General features: G+C 37.2%; 1 protein-coding gene across 1 annotated transcript in view; it reads right to left on the reverse strand.

The window, feature by feature from the left end:
* Positions 1–376: 376 nt before the first annotated feature.
* The window catches only part of LOC105393276 (collagen alpha-1(I) chain), a 49654-nt gene continuing 24320 nt past the window's right edge, over positions 377–25710 (reverse strand). The window contains exons 5-23 of the mRNA XM_038117306.2: positions 23579–23713; positions 22641–22823; positions 22159–22305; positions 21426–21543; positions 21136–21219; positions 20697–20761; positions 18712–18918; positions 15859–16002; positions 13408–13497; positions 12096–12309; positions 11347–11424; positions 10493–10605; positions 9918–10010; positions 8092–8214; positions 6056–6186; positions 5468–5647; positions 2508–2651; positions 1843–1923; positions 377–492 (exon numbers count right to left, since the gene is read on the reverse strand). Coding sequence (XP_037973234.2) covers positions 417–492; positions 1843–1923; positions 2508–2651; positions 5468–5647; positions 6056–6186; positions 8092–8214; positions 9918–10010; positions 10493–10605; positions 11347–11424; positions 12096–12309; positions 13408–13497; positions 15859–16002; positions 18712–18918; positions 20697–20761; positions 21136–21219; positions 21426–21543; positions 22159–22305; positions 22641–22823; positions 23579–23713 — 2406 coding nt within the window. The 3' untranslated portion in view covers positions 377–416. The remainder of the gene's footprint in view (positions 493–1842; positions 1924–2507; positions 2652–5467; positions 5648–6055; positions 6187–8091; positions 8215–9917; positions 10011–10492; positions 10606–11346; positions 11425–12095; positions 12310–13407; positions 13498–15858; positions 16003–18711; positions 18919–20696; positions 20762–21135; positions 21220–21425; positions 21544–22158; positions 22306–22640; positions 22824–23578; positions 23714–25710) is intronic.

Here is a 25710-nt window from a genome sequence, read left to right on the forward strand (position 1 = left end):
CTTCGAAAGTGGCAGTACAGTGATTTAATTATTGTTTATGTCTGTTGTTATTCAGGAACAATATTTAAATCATTTTGTTTTTTTCAGGCAAATACAGGTATAATTATTCTTTGGCATGAAGTAATTTTATATTATACGTAAAACCATAACGTTATAAGCAAAAGATATGTCAAGGATATGAAAGATATTTTTAAACTTTAAGTATATCATAATCGGACAGTTATAAAATTTTCAATTAATTTTTATAACTTAATTCAACTGCAGCCATTCGGTCGTGGAAGAAAAATGATCTTGATGAAATCTGACTTATGGTGAACAAAATATTAATATTGTCAAAATGTTCCACAGGATAGCTTTCAATTTTATAAACCAACAGTAATTTTCAATACTTTTTATTTACAGTCTTTTTATACAACCTATAATTTACCTCTAGTGTCATTTTGATCGTCTTTTAAATCTTCAAGAAATCGCACTTTTTCCGTTGTATGGTACCTGTAAAGAAAATACTCCTTTTATCTTTCAAAATAAAAGAAAATTATTAACAGTGTGAAAATCTGGAATTATCAAAAAAATAGATTCTCAGCATAAAACTCGCCTTGTACAGTACTTGTACAGTATTTTACGAGTACATTTAACAAAATAGTAAAAAAATAGATGAATTCTAATCCCAGAATTAAATTGTCTTGTATATCCAATTAACCTACCTACCAATATAATTTAAGCGCATGGCAATTTTTATAGGGATATTAAAGTGCTCTCATTTGTGCTTTTTTGTGTCACTCCCAGCTCCACCAAGTCTGTCTATTTTTTTTCAGTGAAATAAAAAAAAACAACTCTACATGAACCAACTCACGGCATCAGGCTTTGTTTGAAATGTCAATCGAGGCACAATAAGCCTCCTACTAGCTGGTGCTAGATAGTTTTTGCTAGAAAATTGTAGAACTCTAGGCATTGTGGCGAAGAGTTGGTACATCACACGTGCGTGTGTGTTCTTAAGTATTTGAATGCTAGAAATTATAATGTTCGGTTGACGCAAGCTTGCTGTACCTAAGTAATTTTTTTGAAACATGTTTTTTGATAACAGTAATTTATGAATTTCTACGGTATTAAGTAGCCGTGTATCGAAATGGTAAAATGTTGTTTGCTTGGCTCGGAAAAAATGCCAATAAATAGATTATATAACTCACTATAGTTATAGGTATCGTAAAGGACCTAGCTGTAGTGAGTTTTATAGTACTTATTGAAGTTGATAAATATATATTTTGGCGATCATATTCACTATACATATAACAAAATACATAATATTGACATACTGTTGTTGTTATTATTTTCTTTTTTATTTCTGGTTTCATTTAACTACGTTAGTTAGTGTAAAGGTGGGTCTACGCTAGACGAACCCAGCACGAGCGGAGCCATTCAGGTGTCGTCGTTCACGGTGTCAAGTGTGGACGTACAACGAACCTACACCAATCACTGTCCTCCCGCGAAGCAAAACCCTTTATGTTCGTCAAAAAACCGACAACAGGCGGAACGCAGCCGAGCACGAACAAAATGTTCGCAGCGCGCTCGTTCGAGGCTTGTAGGTCGGTTCACACTATACGAATTGTGTTCGGCTCGTGCTCCACTCGTGCTCGGTTCGTCTAGCGTAGACCTACCTTTAGTCTTTTAGTTACTTACTTAGTTATACTATAGGTTAAGCATAAGCACGATTTGTCCAAATCAAGTATGCTGTAAACACCTACTTTGGATTTCAATTTAGAACAAAACTTTATGGTACGTAATATTATTGTGACGTATTAATTGTAATCCGTTTTGTGTTTTAATAAATAAATAAATACTCACTTGGATCGTTTTTTTCTCCTTGCGGTGTCGAGGGGAGTGGTCTCCACGCACAGCACTATGAGGCGGCTGTTGCACGAATATCTGGATACAAAACATAATATTATAATATCTGGATGCTAAACATAATATATTTTTAAATATCTGGATACAAAACAAGAATGTATCGAAACTGCTACGGCGTAGCTAGCCAATGATTTAGTTTGCTACGCCGTAGCAATTTGCATTTCAGTTTTTCGTAAGATTGCAATATTTTTTTCCTGAATGTTTGAAATGAATTAGTAGTAAGTAAATTACCAAAATCTTAAGAACTTCCTAGAACAGATTTGGTTTACTCCATTTCTTAACATATAAAAATATTTGTAAGTATATTAAAAGAGAAAATTAAATATATGCATTGAAAATAAATGATATTATTGTAATGCTAGGTTTTAATTACTAAATAAATAATAAACAGAAATACCCCAACCACGTATGGCTAAGCCGATTTTCATAAAATAATAATATCGCTAAGAACATTCGGGATAAATTACAAATAACGCCAAAAAAACAAAACCTAAATCGGCTCAGCCGCTACGCTACCACACACACATACCTAGATATGCAGACACGTTAAACTAAAACACCCCTCATTTTTGTCCGCTGTTAAAAAACAATGCAATACTCACGTCTCTTGATCCAACAATTTGTTGGACCGCAGCGACGAGGCCAACCCGTACTTGTCAGGGTTGCTGGTGTGCCACGCGTCGCAGTACGCGTCCATCGCTGGCTCGCCACTCGGGGACGCGCCGTGCCACACCGCCTTCGTCGTCCTAGCAAGCAATGGACGGTGTTTTAGGGAAATAATCAAATTTTGTTGTTTTTACGGCGGTTATAATATAGGTTGTTCCATTAAGACAAGCGCCCATTTATTGGTATCGTACGCAACAGACGCATCGAATTCAGTATTCTTTGTATAGGAATTCACACAAGTGCATCCACTTCATCGGCATTGCCGACGCCGTTTCTCGTTCCGTTTCCGTACGATAACAATAAGTGGATGCTCGTTTAGAAAAAATCTTAAAATTTGTGGAGTTTTAAAATATGGTGTTATTCTGCCTGAATGCAAGTAAAGCGTAAATATTTACAAGAGCACAGTATAATGAAGATTCAATACTAAAATAATTACCTCCTTACATTACATATTACACACTCTATCAATTACATTACCATTTACATTCAAAGTTTATCAAAGCTGTTCCTAACAGCGTGCAGACGTTGGCTCGCACAATCCTATTACGGAGATAATGTTGGCTGATCACAGCATTTAGATCGGAAAGCCGCCTAAGTCCTTTCCACGTACACACTCACACGTATACAGGGTGTCCCTAAATGTTTGGAGCTAAGGAAAGAGGGATCTGTCTAAGTGACTCGTTTATATTAAACTGTTCTGAAAAACTTTTTTGGTCACAACTTTTAGTACGGTACTAGATCATAAGCTATATCTATAGTATATTAATATACACCGTAAAATTTGTACCTTGGTTAGACTAAAAAAAGACCGATTTATTATTTCAAACATTCTTGGTTTATGATTTATCATGGTACCTAATATGATGATGATGATGATGTCCTCTTCGTCGTATCCGACAACAGTGACTCTTGCTACACTCTGTTATGTGCTCTTATAAGGCTGGCAAGTCCGAACTTCGTCTTGAACACCCTGTCACACTGAGCACAGTAGAGCTGTCCCATACCTAATATAAGTGTATACTGAACAAACCTATGGGGTGTACATTTTTATTTACGTATTTCCTAAAGTCAAAACGAACAATGATACCTAGTTCAGAAGGGGTCACTGATTCAGCCCCTTTTGCTCTATATTTTCCCGGACACCCTGTAGATATGTATACACAATTCCACGTATTCTACACACATACTGTGACGATGCAAATCTGTTTGTTCGTACAAGTTAATCCGTGCATCTGTAGTGATAATGTTAGTGAAATATCTTACAGATTTACTTTAGTTATGCTGGGATTAAGATCCTCGGTAAGTTTATGTGTTTATTTGCTACGTTCGGGTGACTTCAATTAAATAGGTAGGTATTTTAGTTTTAAAATTTGTAGGTACTTACCTGCTTATAAATATATTTTCCAAATTTAAGAAGAATTAAAAATTATTTTTTAAGATAATTATAATTTGTACGTCCACCTTGATTTTATTTGATCTTTTTTAATTAATAAAGTAATTTTGAAATGTCGACTGCCATATTGCATATTAAAGTTACCTCTCTCTATAATACATTGAATAATTCGATAGCACTGTTAGTTTGCCCTCAAGAAAATGGAGTCACTCACTCTATTCACTATTACTTGAATATAAAACACGGTAAGTGCACTTCGACATTGTAAGGAGGCCAACAATGTTTTAACAAACCATATTTTACGGGAAAGAACGCTTTCAAAGCAACCTTGAGTGAAGAGAAATGTTTTAAGTGTAATTTTATCGGTTTTATAAAGAGGTTAACCTTATACTTTACGTGTTTGTTTGTGCAAAAAATAAAGCCATAGGTATTTACAGGCTTTTGTATATTTTCATCCAAAAACAAATGATAGTGAAGTTACATGTTTACAAGGCCGAGCAATGATAAATATTTTTTTTAATATGTTCAGTATGTAGCTATACAATATGTTAATTTTTTCTGGATAGTAGAGCTCATTTGTAATTTTATGTGAAGAAAAAAATCGTATAAAATATATATTCGACCCTGAGCCTAAGATGCATTATAAATGAATCACCTAACTTATCAGAGTGTCCACGCTTAAAAGTCAGTTTTACTATCCTTCAGTATTTTATTTCTACAACATTAACTGAAAAATAAGTGTAACTTTCCGGTAGGGTATCGTGTTATCTTGCCACTTCTTGTGCTGTTAAGATTAATTATGTTGTTCTTACTAAAGTTAGCTGTTTGCAGCGACAAATTAAATAACCTTTCGACTGGCTTGTTTAGCTTCACAGTCGGTTTATTGTTGAAGAAATTTTGTTTCGCCGTCTTTTGTGTTACTTAGTGAATAATTGTTATGAACAGCTCGCTTTTACAAATGTTTGTGTTTTGTTTTTGTTGATTTTCATATTTTATTTGTTATATTTCTCTGGGTTGTGTTTTAACTCTCTTGCGAATCAAAAGAAAACTGCTCTTATTTGTTCAGTTTCTAACGCACTCCTTACTTTTGTTGCAGCTACATGCTACAAACTTTGTTGTAACATAATATTATTATTATTTTAGTGGTAAACATACCAATTTGCATTTATAATACATTTGGTAAACTATACAACCTGATGTCTAGAATTTGTCATAAAGCAGGATATTTAATGATATAAGTACTAAAGTGTATAATCGATCAGTTAATATAATAATTTTATAACCTTCCATCTTAACTGTCCTTTATTCGCCACACGCATAGTATACCACCAAAAAATCCGACCTCATTGTTACTCTCAATAGTAAAAAAATAACTTGAACAGAAAAAAACACTCACCAACTAGGATCAACCAGCACGTTCTTCCACTCGACATCGGCATAGTTTATTACCGACAAATCCGATCTCCTTGTGACTATCATTAGTAAAAAAAACAAAGCACTCACCAGCTAGGATCAACGAGCACATTCTTCCCGCTGAAGCTGTATATCCTCGGCGCGTGGGCAAACAGAGCCTCCGAGCCGTCGAACATTTCCGCCCAAGAGTTAAACAGTACGTCGCCCCGGGTGTTGACAACTGGGATGCCGCGGTCCACCCAGCTCACTATTGAGGCCATGGTTTGTACCCTGGAATGAAGTGGTGGTTAGGGTATGTTGGTATTCAAAAACGCTGAGTTATGAACCGAAGATCAGCCATCGGCATTGGTCCAGATTATAAGCCCAAGTATGTGCGCAGTACACAGGTGCACTCTCTGTTCTATCACTCTCATAATCCATTGAGACGGAACGACACGACTGGAGAGAGCTTTTCGCTGAACCGACTGCTTTACATGCCCAATCGACAGCATGGATCGTTTCACTGTTTCGGACATCATAATATGTAGGTATGACTTATATTTTCTAACCAATTTTGGAACCACAATTTAGAAACACAAATTGACGGTCCCATCAGGGAATCGAACCCGGGACCTATGGGTTGTTAAGCAGAGCTCCTACCATAAGACCACACATGCAGTTCCTAGTATAACTACTAACCTAGAAGAGATAAAAGCTCTGAAAGTGCCCCCCAGGCCGGCCCGCTGCGCCTGCCGGTGACACTCGTAGTTGGCGCTGCTCACGCCGTGCATGTCCCCCGTGCGAGGCTCGTTCAGGGCGGCCAGGCGAAGCTGGTGAGGGAAAGAGAGGTTAGTATGCCGACAGAGAGAGAGAGAGATAGGAGGAGCTGATGGGGAAAGAGAGGTTATTATACAATGAGCATTTGTGTTTGCCTTGTGTATCTATCTTTCTATTTGTGTAGATATACCAGCCATTCGACAAATATATAACGGGGTCTGCCTAGTTTATATAGTCAGAGAGAGATGGATATCCCGTGCGGGGCTCATTGGTCAGGCGGAACTGGTGAAGAGTTGAGTGGTGAGTACAGAATACTCACAGCTATCTAACATGAAAGATAAGTCAAATACTGTAGATAAGGCATTTTACTGAAAGAAGACTAGACCCTAGACTGCTTTTGTGTTTGCCAGCGACACGCTAAGGATAAGATATTGCCATCGCCACAGGGGCTGAGTCTATTCTGCGGCCGCTACATGGGTTCGTTATCGGCGTCGATAAACTTGTGTTATGCGGGTTCCACCAATCATAGCGCTGTATTCATGGCAAAACACGATATCGTTGGTAAAGAAGCCTAAGTTCTAGCTTGTCTATCGTAGTTGTCAGAAAATACTGAGTTTTATTTCCACCATTCAATTAGGTAGGGATCGACATTGAGGTGGCTTTGCCTTGACGTTGACCTATTAGTCGTTAGATAATTTGGGATAGAAAATGAGAGAGCAACTAATTACCCTAAAAGCTAGCTAACTCTACGTATCAATATCAATTATTTTGAAGTGAAATATCGAATCATAAATTCTTCTTCGATGAAAAATATACAGCCAGTAAGTTATTTTTATACCCTACTGATGATTATTTGATTGAATTACTCATAAATAATTACTTAACTAATAAAAATGAACCACGAAAAAGAAAAAAAAACACAGTGGTTCATTAAACCACATATTTAATTCATGCCCGACATGAGATCAAATGGTTAGACAGGCACTACAAAATTGGGGTTACGATAACACGACCACAAAACTAGCTAAACTAAAATTACGCAGGTATCAGACGGTATTATTCAACAATAACCAAATATTAGTGTAGTCGAAGTTAGGAATAATAATAATAGATAATATTTAATAATCCCACGTCTAGATTAGCATGGCCTTTAGGAATTCGCCGAATCCAAAATTTTCGTATTCTATTATTAGTAGGCAGTAGGTCAACTGATACAGTTAAAAATATCAGTAAATCCATACATTATTGTAGTTATCGAAAATTTATGTGAAATGGCCAACAACTGCCTTCATTATGCTTTATGTTTTGAGTGAAGCCATACATAATATAATATTATTATAAAGTTCAAAACTATTTTATTGTGAGACGGCATAATAGATGATCGTACCTACCCAAGTAAGTTCGAGTCGTGGTTGAGTAACTGATAAGATCATGTATGTTATGTATGTATATACCTACACTATAATGCCTAAAGAAAGATTTAGGGTCGTAATGTGTTCTAGCAATAATAGAAAAGCATTGTTGTAATTTGATTACACAAATGGCATTGGTTGCCAGCCTTAACTCGGTTTGTATTGTAATCAGAATAATGTGCTGTAATGAATATTACCTACCGTAAAACGTTACTTCCACACAAACATACAATGATGGAATTTTGAAAGTACAAAAATCATTGAAAAAAACATAAAATAAGAGCGTTTTAAATTCTAGTGCATCTTTATGATCAGTTCTTTGAAATGAAGTACTTACCTAAAATGTGAAACGCTTACTATCCCATAGCATAAACAAATTTAATATCTACCCCAGCCGGGGATCGAACCCGGTACAGTCACTAACCACCACACCATTCTCGTCGTCAAATACAGAAAAATACATAGACCGTGGCGAGGTTGATCTTGCCAGCCTAGCATATAGACGTCCCCTTATATTTTATGTCACTGTCAATATTCGTAACTCACCACAGGTCCTTCGCCCCCGGGGTTCTTGTGGTGCACGAGGCTGGACGTCTCGAGCGGCGCCTGCGCAGGTGCGCCCGTCGCCGCGGAGACCGGTGCGTTCTGATTGGCCAGAAGAGAGCCCATCTGTTGGTGGGTGGGAGGTTAGATAGATAGATAAAAAGAATATTATTTATTTGTACACAAGAACAGATTTTATAAAGCTTACATACAGCATACAAACACATAGGTACAAAAAGGCGGTCTTATCACTAAAAGCGATTAGGTTGATGACTTCCCTCTTTCGACTTTTGTATAGATGACGTCTTGATCACGTTATTAGGCATACAGTTTACCTAGTTTTAAGAATCTTGGCCAGACTTGAATCACAGGACTTGAATCTTGGAGAGACCATATCTGTTGGTGTGTGAGCGGTTAGGATAATGAGTTCCTTATATAGACGATTGAAGACGTTATTAGGGCTTGTATACAAAACTGCGATGCGACGTTGCATCGCAAAAAACTGCCACGGTTTTGACAGTTTTTCAGGGCTTGAATACTGCCGCAGTTTTTTGCGATGCAGTTTTGTGTGCAAATCCTTAGGCATATTGTTATAGTAGTTATGAGAAATACAGAAAGTCTATTGTCAATGTGCGGCAATCCTACCTGGAGTTAAAGTCGATGGCATACATTTGAATTGCTTTTGCATGTTGACTGACGTTAAGGCTACATATTTTCTAAAGTTTGATGGTTTTTGCAAAGTAAGGAAACAAAAACTCCGTTTAGGTACTTAATTAAATTACATTTAAACCATCGTTTTAATTGCCAATAACAAAGGCAAGCCAAATTTTAACAAGCAAATATTCTAAATGAGAGTGCACACCTTTGAACAAATTCAATTAAACAAGTTAGTTAGGGTAGGCTGTGTATGATTGGCTGCCCCTTGTCATACAAATTATTGTAATAACACAGTAGACGCATAACAACATAGCTTTTGTATCTAATTGTTGGGTCAAATCAACAAAGTTCGTTTGGAATGAAAATTTGAAATGTATTTAGTTCAGGTAAACGGGCTTTCGTTAGTCGTATTTGTATTGAAAATTTGAATGTGGAATTCGTAGCGAATAGATAATATAATAATAAATGTCGAAGGTGTGATTCTACTCATAAATGTAAACCGTTCTCACCATAAATCTGTCTCATGATGTCATCAGTAATAAAAAAAAAAATCAACGTTTTAAGAACCCCCGACATTCAACAGTCGCATAACTTTTGAACGGCTAAGCTGATTCCGATAAAATATGGCGAAGACCTCTATCTTGTAGGCTCTGACCCATAAAAAATATACTATTTCATCGAAAATCGGTTGAACCATTTGGAAGCTACGCTAAAACACACAGAAACCTTAAACTTATAACACCCGTCGTTTTGTCAGAGGTTAAAAACTGTCTATCCCATTAACAAATAACACCATAAACACATACCTCAACAATACTGTTACGAACATAAACACACAGGTCAAGAGAACAACAGTTAATGTGTGGCAACACAATTGTGCCTCTTAATAGGCACTTCATGCAACGGTGTGAAGTGTTATCGCTCTTGAATACACTGTTTCATATGCCGTTTGTTTTACTGCGCCCTTTTCCGCTAGGTTTGTGAGTTTTACTGTTATTTGTTATATAACTTACATGTTAAACTAATAATGCACAATGAAAAGTGGCTAGCGAGTCACCTCTGCCTACCCCTCCGAGGATCTCTGCCTTCATTAAATTTGTGGGTCGTGCATTTTGAGAGTTTATCTGCGAAGAAAAGATGGTGTTTAGCCGGTATTTGTCTTCTAAACTTACCCCCACATACTGCCATCCGTTGTTGACACGTATCAGCAAGGATTGCTCCTGTATGATGTAGGCCAGTGTGCCCAGTGGACTGCCGGTGCCGAGCTGTTGGGAAAACATGATAATATAATGTTAGGGTATAATATAATAATAATAATATATGTATAATTAATTCGCCCTCATAATTCTTCGATAATGTTTCTTTATAGCTAGGCTGTCTAAGCTGAAATTATGGGGATATCTTCAATTCTTCACCCCCCTCAGAATACAAAAGAATAGAGATGAACACAAGCATGTCACACAACTATGTTGTCATATACAAGCTATATACACACTAGTAGAAGTACTCAGTACACAAACGGACATTATGGAACTTATAACCAACCTCACTTTCTGTTAAGGCTACAAACTACTAAAAGCTGGCCATAACCAAGAAAAAAAACGCTAAATTATCCAACGAATACAAGCCTAGGCAGACAAAAAAAATCACAGCCAGCCCGAGTTTGCAAAACTTCCGTAACACTTTGTTATTAAAGGAAACTTTCCGTCGGCTACTTGTACAGAAAAAATATAAGTTGGCAACTTACCCGCAGTAACGAGTTGGTAGTTTTGAAAACGATAGTTCCCACTATCATGCGGCCGTCCTCGTCTTCGTCGAAGTCGGAATTATCGTTGAGAGGGTCCGTGGGGTCTCGGAAACCTAGTGATAACATAGATTTATTGGAATATTAGGAACAATAGGAATTATTTATTGATATACGCGTAATATCAATAAATAATTCCTATACAATAGGAATTATTTATTGATATACGCGTAATATCAATAAATAATTCCTATTGATTTATTTATTGATATTACCTACACATCAACAGCACATACATTATTACTAACGAGTAAGGGAATAGTTCAAGTGAGGAGTGACAAATGGAACGGCAATGGCAGGTGGAGCTATTTCATTGCGCGCAAATGTACTTGAATCATAAATTTTCACAAACCTAAAATTATGTTTAGAAGCCATGAAACGTGCATAGAAGCCTATTCTTATCGAATTGCATGGGGAGTACTGATAAAAAAATACCACAATATTATTGATGATAAAATTTTGTGAAAATGCGTAGCAAATTCTGTGCTCCCAGCGCAAATAAAATTAATGTATATAGTATGTTTCAAAATGTGTCCTTGAGCCATTTCTTAGGTAAGATTCTATAGCTAAAATTCCTAAAATACAGCATAACCGATCCCAAATTTAAACAAACACAAAATATTAGGAATTCGCAAACGAAAATTCCCGGAAATTAACGTTAACAAACATTTAAAACTAATTACCGTACGACCACTTAGGGAAATTAAATTTCTTACAGCAGAATGGTAATGACAAGCGAGATTTTATAATTGGTAGATAGATAGATAGGTATTTGAGGAAATTTATTCTCAGCTTACCGAATTGTTCTTCCCGGTATTGGCCAAAGTTGTTTAAACTTCTTAGAATTTGTAAGGCGTCGCGCTGAGTTGGTTTGCCTGTCAGATAAATTTCATAAAATTTTAATGTGGAAGTTAAAAGTAATAAGAACGAACTGTTTTGTGTTGTCAACAAAACTTTTGGTAATAACAAGCATGTCAGATAAGTTAGTTTCATTTCACTAGGTACATATAAGTGATTGAAATGCTGAACAAATAAGTAAATTGAAATTGAATAGGTATACCTACAAATCTTCAAACAGTTTTTTTTTTTTGTTTAAATCATACAGAATTTTTTCACAGAGCATTCAGATAATTTGCCAAAATATTAAACTGATAATTTGTAGGTATACATTATTAAATCAACAGGTAAGTAAACTTGGGTTTTCATTAACTTTCAATTATAATTTTATAAAATATTATACTTTATTGAATGGAAATGTTAATTAGCATAAATATGTGTTTTGGCAGATTAAAGGGAAAACTATCGATATCGGATAACGCTCCTTAGGAATTATAACTTCAATAATATCATCTTTAGAAACTCACAATAAAGTTGTTGTGGACCTCAATAATTATTTCATTATTGGACACCATAGAATAACGTGAACTCATGTTGCACACACACACATTTTTTCCGAACCGGTAAAAAAGTAATTGTATTTATTTATTTATCAGAAACTTGCTCCCTACCTAACAAAGACGAAAATAACTAAAGAGCGAAATCTCACCTGGCATTTTGCTAATGTCCGGGCTATCTGTCAATGTAGCATCTCTGTTCCCCGGTGGGCCAGGTGGGCCCGGCGGCCCCGGGGGGCCGGGGACAGAGATGTATTGGACATTAGCGGCGGGGGCGCCTGGTGGCCCAGCCGGCCCACGCGGCCCATCCTTGCCGGCCGGCCCTGGAGCTCCGTCGAACCCACGTTCGCCTTTTTCACCTTTTATCTGGAGAAAAAGGTTTGTTTGTAACGAAGGTGTCGTACTGGGGGCTGGTGGAGGGTCACTCTATTATGACGAAAAATTAAGTTTCACGTTGAGGCAGCTCTTGTTTGTTAGTTTTTCGTCAGTATTATGTATTAGATACAATAAAAGACTAGGCTCCTATTTTATTTATACGATGACGCTCGCTAGCAAGAAAAAATTATAATATTGATGATGTTCCGAGGTATTAGTAAGACTGTATGGCTTTATAGCAAAACGGGATATGCCATCCGCTGAAAATCATTATATTGGTCATAAGAAAAATAATGTTATCATCATCTTGTTTCCTACTGATAAGAACGTTTGTGCAGTCCTGACTACGCCTTACGCATGTTATAAATACCTACGGTCCAACACAATGACAATGGTATAAAGCAATTCAAATCGTCTGTTTCAAATTCTTCAAAAAGTAAATGGCAACTTTTCGGCGAATACCACAAGGTGTTTACAAAATAAATTACTGTTGAGATGAGATATTTACTTCCCTCGCCGCGAGCGACCGCAAACGGCGACAACAAATGTTGGGGCTTTCAAAGAACCCTCCAATTAATACTGTTGAGAATAAAATTTAAAAGTCAGATTTCAGCTGGCCATTCTAGCAGCAAATATAAGGAAAATTATATATTTTTCCAGCAGTTTTATACCACTGTAATACTGAGAATATGTAATAGAGTCGGAGAAATAATTGGAAACGCTAATGATTGTACTAGATCTATTTATGGCACATACCTACATAGGTATAAACGTATTCATAAAGGTTGAAATAGAATGCACACACGTATTCTCGGTTATCTAGATATCTAGGTTACATTGCAAAAGGTGTAAGACGCAAAAATATGTAACTTTAACAATAATTAGGTACCAAGAACTTCAACAAAATAAAATAAAATTCTGTGTAACTTAAAATATATTTTTCTGACGAAACTTGTATGCATAAAACGTACTGTGTAATCGTCGTAATAGGCCATTAGTGAAGTTAAATTGGCATGTAGAGAAAGATCAATCAAACATCAACAAATAATCATTAGGGCGGGGCACACTGGTGTGTGTATGTTTGATTACCTTGTCCAAGTTGAGTGATCCAATGCCGGGGTCACCCTTTTCTCCTTTCTGACCTTGAGGCCCCGGCGGCCCGGCCACTCCAGGTGGCCCCTAGAACAAAAGTTTTCTTATTAAAACGAATAGTCATTAGTCATTTTATTATTCAAGATAAAAATCTGCCTAATGCCTTGAACTCACCTACAATACTTGGTCTTTGATCTTGGTAAAGTACAATCACGGGCAATGAAAAGGTTCCACTAAAAAAAACACCAATTTACTTCTAAACGGAAAAGGCTAGCTTAATGACGCCTTCTACAACATTGAAGTACATTTAACAGAGCATCAGGATATTACCAACTAAAAACGGTAATATTTTGTTCCAATTTTAAACTGAATGTTTGAAAAAATTGGGGTCGTTTGGTGTCGCCATTTTGTGAGTGGAACTATTTTATTGCCCGTGAGTGTATTTATGTACTTATGTTATGGCTGCGGTTCCAGTAGAAAAACTGCTCAAGAGAGCGCAAATCTAGCGATAGCGAACTGTGAACATTTGGCTTATAATAGTTTTCATACTGGGAACGCAGCCTTAGAAACGATAAAAAATTAATTTATTCGAAATTTATTTGAATACACATTACTATTCTAATTTGTGTCTGAACATTAAATGATTTCATAATCCAATAAGCACTTTTGCACTGTGAAAAAATGTTGCCAAACCAACTTTTAATTTACTCTTTTGACAGCGAAATTAATTGAGTTAATCATAGCATTTAGCGTTTTCATTATAACTTTAGTACATTATTGTGAAACAAAACAGTTATCATTCAAATTTTACAATACTAAATATTATTATATTATTATTTTCATTGATTGCAAAGTGTTGTTTATTTTTTACATCATTTTTCAACAAAGAACACATTAATAATTCCATTTCAAAACAGTTTTTTTTTTATAAGAACATTAAATTTCACCAATTATGGTACCAACTTACGCTCTTAGACTCTCACAATAAATGATATTGTTATATACAGGGGGAAACAAGGGCAAAACGTGCCGTCCACAGATTCTCAGACGTGTAAGCAAACTGCTCCTTACATGTCAGTTCTGGGAAAGCCGTCACAAGTTCACCATGTCATTATTCCACCCTACTCAGCTTCCAACAAACATTATGTATCCAGTTCCAATTTGACATTTAATTAATTTACCAGTATATACAGGCTGTTGCAAAAAAGATGTAAGAGCTAAAAGGGAGCGACTAAGGAGGTTATTCGAATTAAAGTTTGCTGTACGACTCATTATGTTTTTATACTTCTGCATAGTACGTATAAATCTCTTAGACAACAAAGTTTTTTTGCGGTTTTCAACTGCCGACAACAAAAGTTGTCCACAGGATGTTTTCCCCTTTATTACCTTTCGGCTTACTATACACTTTTTACTTACATTAAATATACGAACAATGTGGTATGTTACTTACAAAAACTAAACAAAAAACTAACCGCATTTTCTTTACTGTGACAACCATTGTGCCAATGAATAAAGTCGCAAATCTTCTAACCTAACAGAACGTATTAAAAGTAAGATCTTGGTTTCTTTTGCACTGACTTATCATCTAGTTCGTATTAAAATATCGTTTTTGTAACATCCTGTACAATGCGGCACACACGGAAAGACGAATGTGTTTGTTGGAGAAATTTTGCGCAGTTGCGTAACGGAGTAAGATGTAGCGAGCAATTCGAGATTTGTTTTGGTAACAAATGTTTTGTAAGTAACATTTAAATTAAATTAAATATTTTGATATGTGTAAAAGTATTCGCAAAAAAGATAAAACAAACACATATTATTACGACTAAATTACCTACTTTATTATTATTAGAAGTTTGAGTATGATATACATACAATACCCATATATAAAAAAAATATAAATACGACGTTAAAAAATTACATTCATATAACAGCTTTTATCCAAATAATAGTACCGCGTACATTCGATTCCACGAATGGATTTGTGATAATAGTTCGTTGGAATCTCTCAATCCATTAATCTAGGCATTGTGTGTAGGTACTAGACTAAAACCTGAGTTAGGGTATCGTGGTGGCATTATCGTGAATACAGACTTGTAAAACATTGTTATATTTAGGGTAACAAAACGTAATAGAGCGGCACCATTACTAATATTGATCGAAAAACGTGTAAGTTTTACAATATACATCATTAAAATGAACCGTTTTACAGACGTATAATAAATGTAAGGAATTTAGGCGGATTATCATTGTATGTAAAAATGACAGTTAATATAGGAAAACCGCTTACCCGCGCACACTGCTACCGCCTCACCGCGCAGAAATTTAGTCTGAGAAATCCGCAATCCGCGCGGTGAGGCGGTGAAGTGTGTGAACCGTCTTAGCTGCATCTATAAGAACACGCCAAATACAATTCGCTTACAAAACAATATTTGGAACCGTTCCACTCACCGTCCACCCCGGCAGTCCGATGTCCCCGGAAATCCCGTTGTTGCCCGGGTTCCCGGGCGGCCCGGGCAGGCCGGGCGGGCCGCGCGGGCCGGGTGGTCCCGGATGTCCCCGCTTTCCCCGCGGACCAGGCTCGCCCTTTTCACCCTATAATAATGATGGTATTAATGAAATATTGTAAAGGTCTCTAAGTAACTGATAGCACTTTTGGGAGTGTCAAATGTTGGTGGAAAAATAGATTTTTCTTCGACTGCAAAAATAATATTACAGATACTATCTATAGGGACGACCTTTTTCTGTCCTTTAAAAAGTAGTTAGGTATTTTGTTTTTGAAAATAAATGAAGTAAGTACATCACGTACGGTTAGCTGCATAAGTCGTTATACACTTCTGAACCTTGTCAAACTGAAGAACCGTCAATATTTCAATGAATGGATAGGCGGTTTTAGATTGACAAGGTACAAAAGTGTATAGCTACTTATGCAGCTGACCGTACCTATTGGTTACGTATGAGTACCTAAATTTTATAATAATAGGAAAGGGATTTTACGTTAATATTATTAATTTCAATCACACATGGAAACAGCCAAAATCATTATCGTAAATTAACTTGCCGTCACTCAGAACTTGCAAACAAATTTAATTTCATCTTTCAAGTGTCTTTTTGATCTTTTAGACATACAGCACGTTTTAGAAGATAATATGCTAAATTAATAACAATTCGTAAACAAAACATTTAATTAAAAATAATTAATAAAGTACTTATTGTTGTTGTATTTTTCTTTCCCTCCCGTTAAAAGTTGAGTTACTGAAATTTTCATAATTTTCTGCCACTTTGTGAGGTACCTAATTGTATTAAAATACCCGTTAACTTTTCGGAATACATTTACATACTTATCGATATCGATTTTATACAGACCTTGATGTCCTTGATGCTTCCAATAACTCTGGTTTCAGTTTGTTAGATACCTACCTATATATATTCTTAAAATATTTAAAACTAGCTGTTCCCGCGCGCTTCGCTTCGCCTTAAAAAGTTTTCCCGTGGGAATTCCGGGATAAAAAGTAGCCTATGTTCTTTCTCAGGGTCTAGACCATATGTATACCAAATTTCATTCAAATCCGTTCAGTAGTTTTGGCGTGAAAGAGTAACAGACAGACAGACAGACAGACAGACAGACAGACAGACAGACAGACACAGTTACTTTCGCAGTTATTAGTTAGGATGCATGACTTTACCAATGCAAAATCTATTTTAAAATGAATTGGTTTCAAGTAAATGTACCTACATATTATTGCTAAGAACAATGTTTTCCATGCGACTTTTCGCAGGAAGAATAAGTTACTTAAAATATAATAATAATAAATTTGTCAATGAGCAAAAAAAAACAATCACCACCTATTATAAAGGTAGGACCATGGAAGTTATAAGTATACCTAGTTCTTATTACATCCATGGTAGGACTTATATAACAACTAGCTGTTCCCGCGAGCTTCGCTTCGCCTTAAAAAGTTTTCCCGTGGGAATTCCGGGATAAAAAGTAGCCTATGTTCTTTCCTAGGGTCTATACCATATGTATACCAAATTTCATTCAAATCCGTTCAGTAGTTTTGGCGTGAAAGAGTAACAGACCGACCGACAGACAGACACAGTTACTTTGGCATTTATAATATTAGTTAGGATTAGGATTTAACTTCTAACATTCCGTTAAGTAAAATTTGTGATTGAATGAGGGGTCTAACTTTCTTCCCTATCAACTAAGGCATAATTATTATTATCAAGTAAGGTTAGCAAAGGTTTTAAAAAATTGTAGCGATGAAACGTTAGTTATCCCAAGCTTGAGGGATAAAAAAACGGTGGTTACCAGCGTGGCTACAGTTGAGTGTGTGGTTTTACGGTTTTCTGTAAAACTTCTGCTAATCGTACTGGAGGGTCAAACTGAAATCGAACGAACAAATGAAAGCTGTCATACAATCGATACGTTTAATACAACTAGATAGGGTCGTGCCTAGCACAGCACTCCGAAGAGAAACCAAATACGTCATGTGTATTTTTGAACTTCATTAATCAGCTTCACATTTAAAAGTAGTTTTAATTTAATTATTCCCAAAACTTATAACCTTAAAGGACTCTTAAAAATACCTATTATCAAAATAATTTGTATTCAAATTACTCAGACACGGTAAACAATAAGACAATACCGTCTAGGCTCTTAAGAACCTCTTTGTAGGTATAGGTTGTCTAAGGACATTACGGAGTGAAAAAGTCGATAAATGGATGAATTTGATGTTGTTTACTGACACCGCTAATGGCCGTGGCCAGTAAGGAGGTCACTCTTTCTTACGGAAAACTAAGATTCAAAGCGTTGCTTCGCTGACCACGACTCTATCTAGTTGTTATAAACGTACCAATAGCATGATGGCTTTCGTTCGTTCGTTTTTTGTTAAGCTAGAGTAAGCTACTTGACCTAGACCCTTCAGACATTAAACTTGAAGGTAAACTGTTTACTGCGTTTAAGTCTATTGTTTGTTTTGCTGTCTGGGTTGGTAAGAGTATTAATTTATAATGTTCTTATTTTACTGTTATAAACAGTATGGCAACCATGAGTTAACATTTTGATAAACGTTAACTTTGAAAGCCATAGATTTGTAGTAATGAACACTAACTAGGTATTAATTTTAGTCTAGAGTCAGGTCTTGCACAATAAGGGCAAGTAGAGTTTGTGATTTTTTAAGTCCACTTACAAACTCAGAAACTCTTCTTGCTTTACTATTTTAAATTGCTGGTACTTAATAGCTTTCTCTTGATAACATCATCAATAACATTAAAACTTTATACAAAAAAAAACCCACAAACCTTAGTCATAACCTCCGCCTCAGCCCGCGACAGCGCCACCGGCCCAGGCGGACCGGGCTCGCCCCTGTCCCCCTTTACCCCGACACCCCCCGTGTCCCCCTTGGCCCCCGTCAGACCCGTGGGCCCGATGTCCCCGCGCTCGCCTGGCTTGCCGTCCACTCCGGGGAATCCTTGGGGGCCTTCGATACCACGGGTGCCTTTTTCTCCCTGAGAGAGTAAGAGAAGGTTAGAGTTTGTCAGGGTTGGGCAATGCTAAATTGCAACAGAAACAATAAAAAAATACTTTGAAGAAAGACACTGGAGAGGTACGTCTTAATCGATTTAATGTTTACTTATTCGGATTCCAGGTAGGAAGATAAAATTTAAGTTAGTATAAGTAACACATATATTATTATACATAACAATATATGTGTTACTAAATACATATTTTATGTTAACATTAAATAAATGTACCTAACAATTACTTAATTAAACCTGACATAAAATAAATACTGTACGAATATGTTGAAAGACTTAAATTTCCTTCTGAAACGCTAACAAGGGTACATAATTATGTAAAATAACAGTGTAAAGTCTAACTCGAACCTAGATTTGTAACTAAACAAACTAACGTGTCAGTAAATACTAAAAGCGCAAGTGGGACTTGCATGTTAACGACTGTGTTACTTCATACGAATTTGCATACGAGCTAGAGTGTAAATTGATTATTATATGCATAAGAATGCAATAGACATACCGTCTTTGTGTTACTTGAACATAGCACGGAATACATTGTCTTTAATGTTCAGAAAATGATTTCAAAGTTGAAAATACCAACTGAAAACGTAAGCTAAGATTTCACTTAGCCATGTTTTGTAGAAAATATGATTTTAATGACCGTACAAAAATATTATTCAGTATTTTTAATTTTAAATGTCAGATACTTAGTTATAACGTTATAATTTTAAATAAGTATACGAAGTTTTAATTTACTCTTGGGTCCTGTATTGTATTTGGCAACCCTACTTTCCAGAGTATTGTTTTAAAATTTCATCGCGAAACAAATAAAAACATGTAGGGTAACGTAACGTACCTTGGGACGCTTGTACCTCGGGACATTGACTGTATTTTAAAAACCGGCTAAATAAACACATTAAAATTCTACCCTAGGCATAGTATTTTACTCGCTTGGCAAAACTAGTGAGTCTCGTGATCATACCAGCATGGAGTGTGTGGTGAAGACAATATGAAGTTTTTTGAAGTCAAAAGTAGCTTTTGTATAGTTTTTTGTGTTGTTTTATCTCATTGAGGCATGTTCAAAATAAAGACATGGATGTCACGTATAACTTTTCAGTTATTAAATTTTATGACATGACAATTATCTGAAAGATTCCTATTAATTAAAAATAAATATATTTAAATTTTGGTTAAATATTGCTTTTTTGTACCTTGGGACACGATTAAATTTGTACCTTGGGACACTGTTTCCTATGGTTTTGTACTATGGAAAATGCAAACATCTAAATAACGCCTTATATTTCTGTTCTTATTAGTGCCAGAGTGAAACTAGACAGAAGAGAGATGCAGTAAATCAATAAGAACAGAGATATAAGGCGTTATTTAGAAGTTTGCATTTTCCATAGTACAAAGCTATAAGAAACAGTGTCCCAAGGTACAAACGTGTAACGTACCTTGGGTCAAAACAAGCATTTTTACTTTTATCTTAATTTAATAAAATCTGGCCACACTAAAGCTTTAGCACAAATACTAGTGATAATAGATTATATATCCTACCGAATAAAGAAAATTTCACATTAATATCTTAGTTGTACGCTGCGATAGGTTCATTCAAAGTTGGGGTAGTCGAAAATGTCCCTAGGTACGTTACGTTACCCTAACAGTTAAATACAAGAGACGATGAGACAGCATAATTTTCCTGTGTCAAGAAAAATCAGGTGAAATTTATTTTAATATTTACGTGGCAGAGCCGACTGGCAGGTAATTACCTTTTCCCCGCGCTCTCCTCGCTCCCCCTTCATTGTCGGTCTTGCGAGCGCCGTGTCCCGTCCACCTACAAAATTAGTTGCGTTTTATGGAAAATAAATGGACAAGAAAGCAATTAGTAAGACTCCTACCACAAATTTGGCTCACGTGACACCACTCGAGCCACACAAGGAATCCATTCGAGGACATTTGTTACACTCGCAAAAAGAGAACGTGTGGGGTTCAGTGGGGACACAATTTAGCGCCACGTGACCCACGTGACCCAGTTGGCACTTAACACTGTCCTCGGGTAAACAGCTCTCCACTGGAAAAAGCATTTAAGTCAACCGCTTGATCTATGCTAATAGATTCAAGATTTATGATTCAGAATACTTTATTTTCCGGACGCTTTTATTAAACTTTTACGGAGTTGCGCTTCGAGGTTTTAAAAATGTGACTTACCAGGTTTAGTGACTTCTCCTAAAACAGAGTTATCAGACACGAAGGGCGCCGGCGGCCCCGGTGGGCCCGGGAGTCCCCTCGCACCTAAAACAATAAAAAACTAAACGTATTTGTTTCATAAAACTTACAAAGCAGGTGCAATTCGCAACAGCCCGAGCGTACGCGATATCGGACGAATAAAGATTTTCCAAACTATTGGCATGGAGGGTTAAAGTGTTACGTACGGGTTCCCTTCACATAAATAAAGGTTGTAGTGTAACATAAAATTTGATGGTGGGTTGGTTGGTTACCTTTTTCGCCCTTCTCGGCCGGTCGTCCGTGCGCGCCGGGCAAGCCGGGTGAACCATCGCGCCCCGCCGCCCCCCGGTCGCCTTTGCCTCCGTGAGGCCCACGCAGCCCGGTGTAACCCTGCAGTAACATAGTTATAAGCTTACGAGCTGAAGGTAACACATAACGGCGTGTTACGAGGGTCAAGCCGCTCGCTTATTGCGTTAACCCCTCCTAGCTTTATTATCCACATACTAAATTGGTGCGTGAAGGGTCCCCGTGCCTGACAGATTTTATTTTGAGTTCCCGGCTTTGTTTTCACTTTTTGCAAAGATTTGTCCAGAGGAGCGGGTTAAATATGGGTCGTGTTTATGAAATAAGAAAAGGATTTAGTAAATTGCGTCCCGTTTTTCGTTAAAAGGCTTTGTGTTTTTTGCCGTGACGTAATCTAAGTTAAGCGTATTCGCTTTGGCTTTGTAGTTTTTGTTTGTGAAGTAAGCCTTTAGTACTAACACTATAAACTTTAGAGCACATTCAATTCCACCTCCAACAACATTGATTAAGGAGATCTAAAATAAACAAGCTTCAACTTAATCATATTATCAACGACCACTTTAATTCGACTTTACGAATTATCCTGCTTTAATTCTGTATACCTAAAGAATTACAGTGACTTATAACATCGGTGCGAATTACCGTAAAGTCTGACCAATTGAGCGTGAGATTCGATAATTTCGAAATTTGAATTTCTCTCACCCGTTCGCCTTTATCGCCTTTAGGTCCATACAACCCGCGTTCCCCCTTGCTGCCCGGATAGCCGCGCTCGCCCGCCGGCCCGGGCGGACCAATCAGACCCGCTGAGACCTCCGCCGGATTACTGGACCCGAATAATCCAGTTGATTCCTGCGTAAAGAGACGATTATTAGACTATTGGATGATCCGTGTAGAGCATCTTGTTGTGTAACGTGGAGGTTTTTGATTGTTTCAGGTTATTGCTTAACCCTTTATAAGGCTCTGGGCAATATTATGACCATCATAATTATGTTGAGCTTAATGACATCAACCGGTTCAATGGTATGCCTTTTAAAGGGTTAGCCAAAAACCACAAAAAATGGTAGTGGTCTTAACCTAGGGTTATTACTGTATTGCTTTGGTTAATCACTTATTAATTAATTTGGAATAGACACTATTAAAACTACCTTCTAATTCGTAATTAAAATAAAATGAGTAACACTCACAATCAAAGCCGTACTAGGCCCAGGTGGCCCGGGTGGACCAGTAAGGCCGGGTGGTCCATCCGCCCCTGGTTCCCCTTTTGGTCCCATCAGCCCCTCCGGCCCCGGTGACCCCGTCTCCCCGCGCTCGCCTCGGTCCCCTTTAGCACCGGTTGGTCCTTGCGGTCCAGGCTCGCCTATTTGACCCTGAAATGGTTGTCTTGATTAACATAAATATTATATCATATTAATATGCGGATACATCTCACACACAGCCTTCCCAAGCTAGGCAGAGCTTGTAATATTGGTATCGGACAGCTGATAAATCTACATACATATTTCCTAATCATTAATTTAACAAGAATAATCTCTAATAGAAAATACATCCTCTTTTATATCTACCTACCTGTTTTAATAACTATGTAAGTCTAATAGTACTATGTAGATTGTAGGTTGACTGGTAGAAAATGCTTTTAGCATTAAGTCCACCTATCCATCACGACCCATTACGTCCCCACTGCTGGGGCACGGGTCTCCTTCCAATGAAGGAAGGGTTTAGGCCTAGTCCACCACGCTGGCCAAGTGCGGGTTGGTGGACCCCAACACAAGCAAGCTTGTGCTGAGAGAGTTGTCGGGTAAGTGGGCAACCCGACTGTCAGATGTTTTCAAGCCGCCCGAAGGCCTCTGACTAGGCTTAACGACTGCTACCGAAGCAGCAACCGGGACCCACGGCTTAACGTGCCGTCCGAAGTACGGAAGCGTCCAGAAAAGCACCACTTGAAATTGGTCACCCATCCAATGGCTGACCGTGTCAGTTGTTGTTTAACCTCAGCGATCAGTTACGATCACTGAGGCCCGCTCGACTACGGACGCTACGTTCTACGTTAAGTCCACCTAATTGTACATAATTACTTTTGTATATTGTGCAATGAAGAATAAATAAATAAATAAATAGTACTAACAGTTTTCCCCGGCGCGCCCGTGGTGCCGTCAGCGCCGGTCTGCCCCTGCGGCCCCGGTGGACCCTTCAGGTCGGGCATGGTCTCCAGGATCAGTGACACGTCCGTGGGGCTACACCGACACTGTCCTGATGCGGTCTGTGGAACAAGTATAAGTAATATAATTATAATATAGTATGTATTATAATAGTACACTGTACCCCATTTATAATCTTTTAGTCGAAGAGATCGCTATAAGCGATAAGACCGCCTTTTGTACCCTAGTTAAGTGTCTATGTAAAATTTTTAATTAAGTATTTCTTGGTGTATAAATAAAGAGTACTTTATGTATCTAATATGCCGTGCCCGTGCCCTAGCAGTGGGGACGTGATGGGTTGAGATGAATAAAACTGTACAGTTTCATTAACATAATGTAATAATTTATCGGTGCCGTTCAAACTGTGCAGTCCGATTCTCGTAGCGTGAATACAATGCCCACCATACCTAACTTTGATTTTCAGTCATCACAAATTTTGTTTTAGTTTTATTTTTTATGAATTTCCAAGCTACGTAGAAATAAATAGAATAGAATAACTAGAATAATACACTCAAGAGCAATGTAAAAGTTCCAGTGACATTGCTGCTCCTACCGGGAATCAAACGCGGGACCCTCGGCATAGCAGCCATAGTCACTAACCACTACACCATTCGGTCGTCAAAATGTTATTTATGTTATTCAGAATGACGGGCGCGGTCATCCTTTCACCCTTACTATACCACTTTTGAATCACCCTGTATAACTCACACACGTCCTGTATACAAATAACTGTAGCTCAACTCGGGCCGACTCATCGCTCCTAGATAGTAGGCATTATATCACAAAGCGGCCCGAAGTTCACGTAAGCGGATTTAGAATGGTCGAGTATCGTGAAAGTTGTTATAGTAAGTTTTACAAAGTTTGGCGCGATCCTCGTGGTTCTATAACAGTTTGAGCACCCTGTATATTGGTGCTGGGTATAAATATGACATGGACTTTTTGTGTGTTTTATTTATATCTCACGGTCATAGTTGTTGATAAGTACATGAATAATTTGTTTTTTTTGCACAGCATGTACTTAACTGATTTTTATTTACCTTCTGTAGACTGGTAGAAAATGCTTTTAGCACTAGTCCACTTTTTGCACTGTCATTATATATTTGTTATTCTTTCATTATTTTCGGATTCAAAATGTATTGAATTTTTATTTTGCGATAGAGCCCCTGACTACAGAGTAGTACAGAGCCTCTAGTACGGGTTTTGCTATTTATGAAAACGAAAAAAGTTTACGTTTTCTTCTGTCATCTGCATACATTATCTGTCAAAAGTTGCATGATAGTTTCCGCTTGAGGCGCCACTTTGTATGCGAGTAAACGTAAACTTTTATAGTTTCAGACAATCTAACAAACCTGTACTAGACCCTATGATTACTGACTGATATACCTAAGCTCCATTTAGAATCGTTGACACTAGGCTATGCTAAAAACAAGCACATGGTCCAATTCAAATCAGTAATACCGCACTATATTCGTACACAAGTTTACCTCTTCAAGTTCACTTGACAACGTATTCTCCTCTCCTTACGTTTTCATGTATGAAATAAAATTGGATTACATCACATAAAAGATACACTGAAACATGAAAAGGCCTCGGAAATACGATGAAAGTCGTACACCGAATACTTTTTCCTACTGAATATGAAATGGAGTCAAGCACAGGAGTTTCTTTGAAAGTTTGTAATCTTATTAAGGCTCGTCCCATTCTATTTAAATAAATGGGAGCGAGCATAAAACACTTTTTAGGTTTCACCTAATCACTTCTGTAACTTGAGCTTTTGTGGGAACTTCGGTCATTTCGTTGTACATTGAAACTTGATTTTATGGTGCCTTTTTGATGAGATTAAAATATTATTATGAAATTACCTGCTGAAATTACTTAGGTATTATTATTATTAAACATGTTATGCTGATATCACGTGGGTGGAAAAAATAAAACTAGGAGATTCACCAACATCTGGAAACACCGCCAAAAAAGAGTTACACCTGAGACTGCCAGCAGGCTGTGACTGATGTGGCACGTATTGTAAGATCCGTATAGAGCTGTATAACTCACAACCGTC

The sequence above is a fragment of the Plutella xylostella genome, chromosome 29 (assembly GCF_932276165.1).
Source record: "Plutella xylostella chromosome 29, ilPluXylo3.1, whole genome shotgun sequence".
NCBI classification, from domain to species: Eukaryota; Metazoa; Arthropoda; class Insecta; order Lepidoptera; family Plutellidae; genus Plutella; species Plutella xylostella.